The sequence below is a fragment of the Triticum dicoccoides genome, chromosome 2A, assembly GCF_002162155.2.
Source record: "Triticum dicoccoides isolate Atlit2015 ecotype Zavitan chromosome 2A, WEW_v2.0, whole genome shotgun sequence".
Classification (NCBI taxonomy): Eukaryota; Viridiplantae; Streptophyta; class Magnoliopsida; order Poales; family Poaceae; genus Triticum; species Triticum dicoccoides.
Genome location: NC_041382.1, coordinates 153,394,104 through 153,397,715, shown reverse-complemented (window position 1 = coordinate 153,397,715; position 3,612 = coordinate 153,394,104). Strand labels below are relative to the sequence as shown.

The following is a 3,612-nucleotide window of genomic DNA, read 5'->3' as shown; positions in this document are numbered from 1 at the left end:
AATGCATGGTGATCAGGAGCACCGCCTTAGCGCGTGGCCCTTCCGTGCGGCCGTGTCACCGCCCTCCCTCACCGGTGAGCGCGCGCTGTTCGACGAGCTACTTCGGGCGCCGAGCAAGGAGGAGGAGGTGGACGACCTCGACGCCGGGGAGGAGCCCGGGTCGGAGGCCACCTTAGCGTCGCCAGGGCCGAACGCCGGCGACGAGGAGCTGCCCTGCTCAACGCTCGAAGCGCCGTCCGTGGTCGCTGCCGTCGCCACGGCCGGCGCCATCACCGCCCACACGGCGCACGGGAACATCCACGCCATGACGACCTGGAAGAAATGCATGGTGATCAGGAGCACTGGGGTTTGCTTGCAGGCCCTTGTGCACGTAGTACGTCCTTGTATATATATACACTGAAGGAAATATGCCCTAGAGGCAATAATAAAGTTATTATTTATTTCCTTATTTCATGATAAATGTTTATTATTCATGCTAGAATTGTATTAACCGGAAACATAATACATGTGTGAATACATAGACAAACAAAGTGTCACTAGTATGCCTCTACTTGACTAGCTCGTTAATCAAAGATGGTTATGTTTCCTGACCATGAACAATGAGTTGTTATTTGAGTAACGAGGTCATATCATTAGTTGAATGATCTGATTGACATGACCCATTCCATTAGCTTAGCACCTGATCGTTTAGTATGTTGCTATTGCTTTCTTCATGACTTATACATGTTCCTATGACTATGAGATTATGCAACTCCCGTTTACCGGAGGAACACTTTGGGTGCTACCAAACGTCACAACGTAACTGGGTGATTATAAAGGAGCATTACAGGTGTCTCCAAAGGTAGATGTTGGGTTGGCGTATTTCGAGATTAGGATTTGTCACTCCGATTGTCGGAGAGGTATCTCTGGGCCCTCTCGGTAATACACATCACATAAGCCTTGCAAGCATTACAACTAATATGTTAGTTGTGAGATGATGTATTACGGAACGAGTAAAGAGACTTGCCGGTAACGAGATTGAACTAGGTATTGGATATCGACGATCGAATCTCGGGCAAGTAACATACCGATGACAAAGGGAACAACGTATGTTGTTATGCGGTCTGACCGATAAAGATCTTCGTAGAATATGTAGGAGCCAATATGGGCATCCAGGTCCCGCTATTGGTTATTGACCAGAGACATGTCTCGGTCATGTCTACATTGTTCTCGAACCCGTAGGGTCCGCACGCTTAAGGTTACGATGACAGTTATATTATGAGTTTATGCATTTTGATGTACCGAAGGTTGTTCGGAGTCCCGGATGTGATCACGGACATGACGAGGAGTCTCGAAATGGTCGAGACGTAAAGATTGATATATTGGAAGCCTATGTTTGGACATCGGAAGTGTTCCAGGTGAAATCGGGATTTTACCGGGTTACCGGGAGGTTACCGGAACCCCCCGAGAGCCATATGGGCCATCATGGGCCTTAGTGGAAAGGAGAAAGGGGCAGCCCAAGGTGGCTGCGCCTCTTCCCCCTCCCCTAGTCCTATTAGGACTAGGAGAAGGTGGCCGGCCCCCCTCTCTCCCTTCCCCTCCGAGGAATCCTAGTTGGACTAGGATTGGAGGGGGAATCCTACTCCCAGTGGGAGTAGGACTCTCCTGCGCCTCCCCCCCTTTTGGCCGGCCAGCCTCCCTCCTCTACTCCTTTATATACGGAGGCAGGGGCACCTCTAAACACACAAGTTGACACAAGTTGATCCACGTGATCGATTCCTTAGCCGTGTGCGGTGCCCCCTGCCACCATATTCCTCGATAATACTGTAGCGGAGTTTAGGCGAAGCCCTGCCGCTGTAGTTCATCAAGATCGTCACCACGCCGTCGTGCTGACGAAACACTTCCCCGACACTTTGCTGGATCGGAGTCCGGGGATCGTCATCGAGCTGAACGTGTGCTCGAACTCGGAGGTGCCGTAGTTTCGGTGCTTGATCGGTTGGATCGTGAAGACGTACGACTACTTCCTCTACGTCGTGTCATTGCTTCCGCAGTCGGTCTGCGTTGGGTACGTAGACAACACTCTCCTCTCGTTGCTATGCATCACATGATCCTGTGTGCGCGTAGGAAAAATTTTGAAATTACTACGAAACCCAACAGTGGCATCCGAGCCTAGGTTAATGATGTTGATGTTATATGCACGAGTAGAACACAAGTGAGTTGTGGACGATACAAGTCATACTGCCTACCAGCATGTCATATTTTGGTTCAGCGGTATTGTTGGACGAGACGACCCGGACCAACCTTACGCGTACGCTTACGCGAGACCGGTTCCCTCGACGTGCTTTGCACAGAGATGGCTTGCGGGCGACTGCCTCTCCAACTTTAGTTGAACCAAGTATGGCTACGCCCGGTCCTTGCGAAGGTTAAAACGGAGTCTATTTGACAAACTATCGTTGTGGTTTTGATGCGTAGGTGAGATTGGTTCTTACTTAAGCCCGTAGCAGCCACGTAAAACATGCAACAACAAAGTAGAGGACGTCTAACTTGTTTATGCAGGGCATGTTGTGATGTGATATGGTCAAGGCATGATGCTGAATTTTATTGTATGAGATGATCATGTTTTGTAACCAAGTTATCGGCAACTGGCAGGAGCCATATGGTTGTCGCTTTATTGTATGCAATGCAATCGCGATGTAATGCTTTACTTTATTACTAAACGGTAGTGATAGTCGTGGAAGCATAAGATTGGCGAGACGACAACGATGCTACGATGGAGATCAAGGTGTCGCGCCGGTGACGATGGTGATCATGACGGTGCTTCGGAGATGGAGATCACAAGCACAAGATAATGATGGCCATATCATATCACTTATATTGATTGCATGTGATGTTTATCTTTTTATGCATCTTATCTTGCTTTGATTGACGGTAGCATTATAAGATGATCTCTCACTAAATTATCAAGAAGTGTTCTCCCTGAGTATGCACCGTTGCAAAAGTTCTTCGTGCTGAGACACCACGTGGTGATCGGGTGTGATAGGCTCTACGTTCAAATACAACGGGTGCAAAACAGTTGCGCACGCAGAATACTCAGGTTAAACTTGACGAGCCTAGCATATGCAGATATGGCCTCGGAACACGGAGACCGAAAGGTCGAGCGTGAATCATATAGTAGATATGATCAACATAATGATGTTCACCGATGAAACTACTCCATCTCACGTGATGATCGGACATGGTTTAGTTGATTTGGATCACGTGATCACTTAGAGGATTAGAGGGATGTCTATCTAAGTGGGAGTTCTTAAGTAATATGATTAAATTGAACTTAAATTTATCATGAACTTAGTCCTGGTAGTATTTTGCAAATCATGTTGTAGATCAATAGCTCGCGTTGTTGCTTCCCTGTGTTTATTTTGATATGTTCCTAGAGAAAATTGTGTTGAAAAATGTTAGTAGCAATGTTGCGGATTTGATCCGTGATCTGAGGTTAAATCCTCATTGCTGCACAGAAGAATTATGTCCTTAATGCACCGCTAGGTGACGGACCTATTGCAGGAGCAAATGCAGACGTTATGAACGTTTGGCTAGCTCAATATGATGACTACTTGATAGTTTAAGTGCACCATGCTT

General features: G+C 47.5%; 1 protein-coding gene across 1 annotated transcript in view; it reads left to right on the top strand.

Annotated features, from left to right (window-relative positions):
- The window catches only part of LOC119357753 (eomesodermin homolog), a 7,417-nt gene extending 7,017 nt beyond the window's left edge, over window positions 1-400 (top strand). The window contains exon 2 of the mRNA XM_037624597.1: window positions 9-400. Coding sequence (XP_037480494.1) covers window positions 9-400 — 392 coding nt within the window. The remainder of the gene's footprint in view (window positions 1-8) is intronic.
- The last annotated feature ends 3,212 nt before the right edge of the window (window positions 401-3,612 follow it).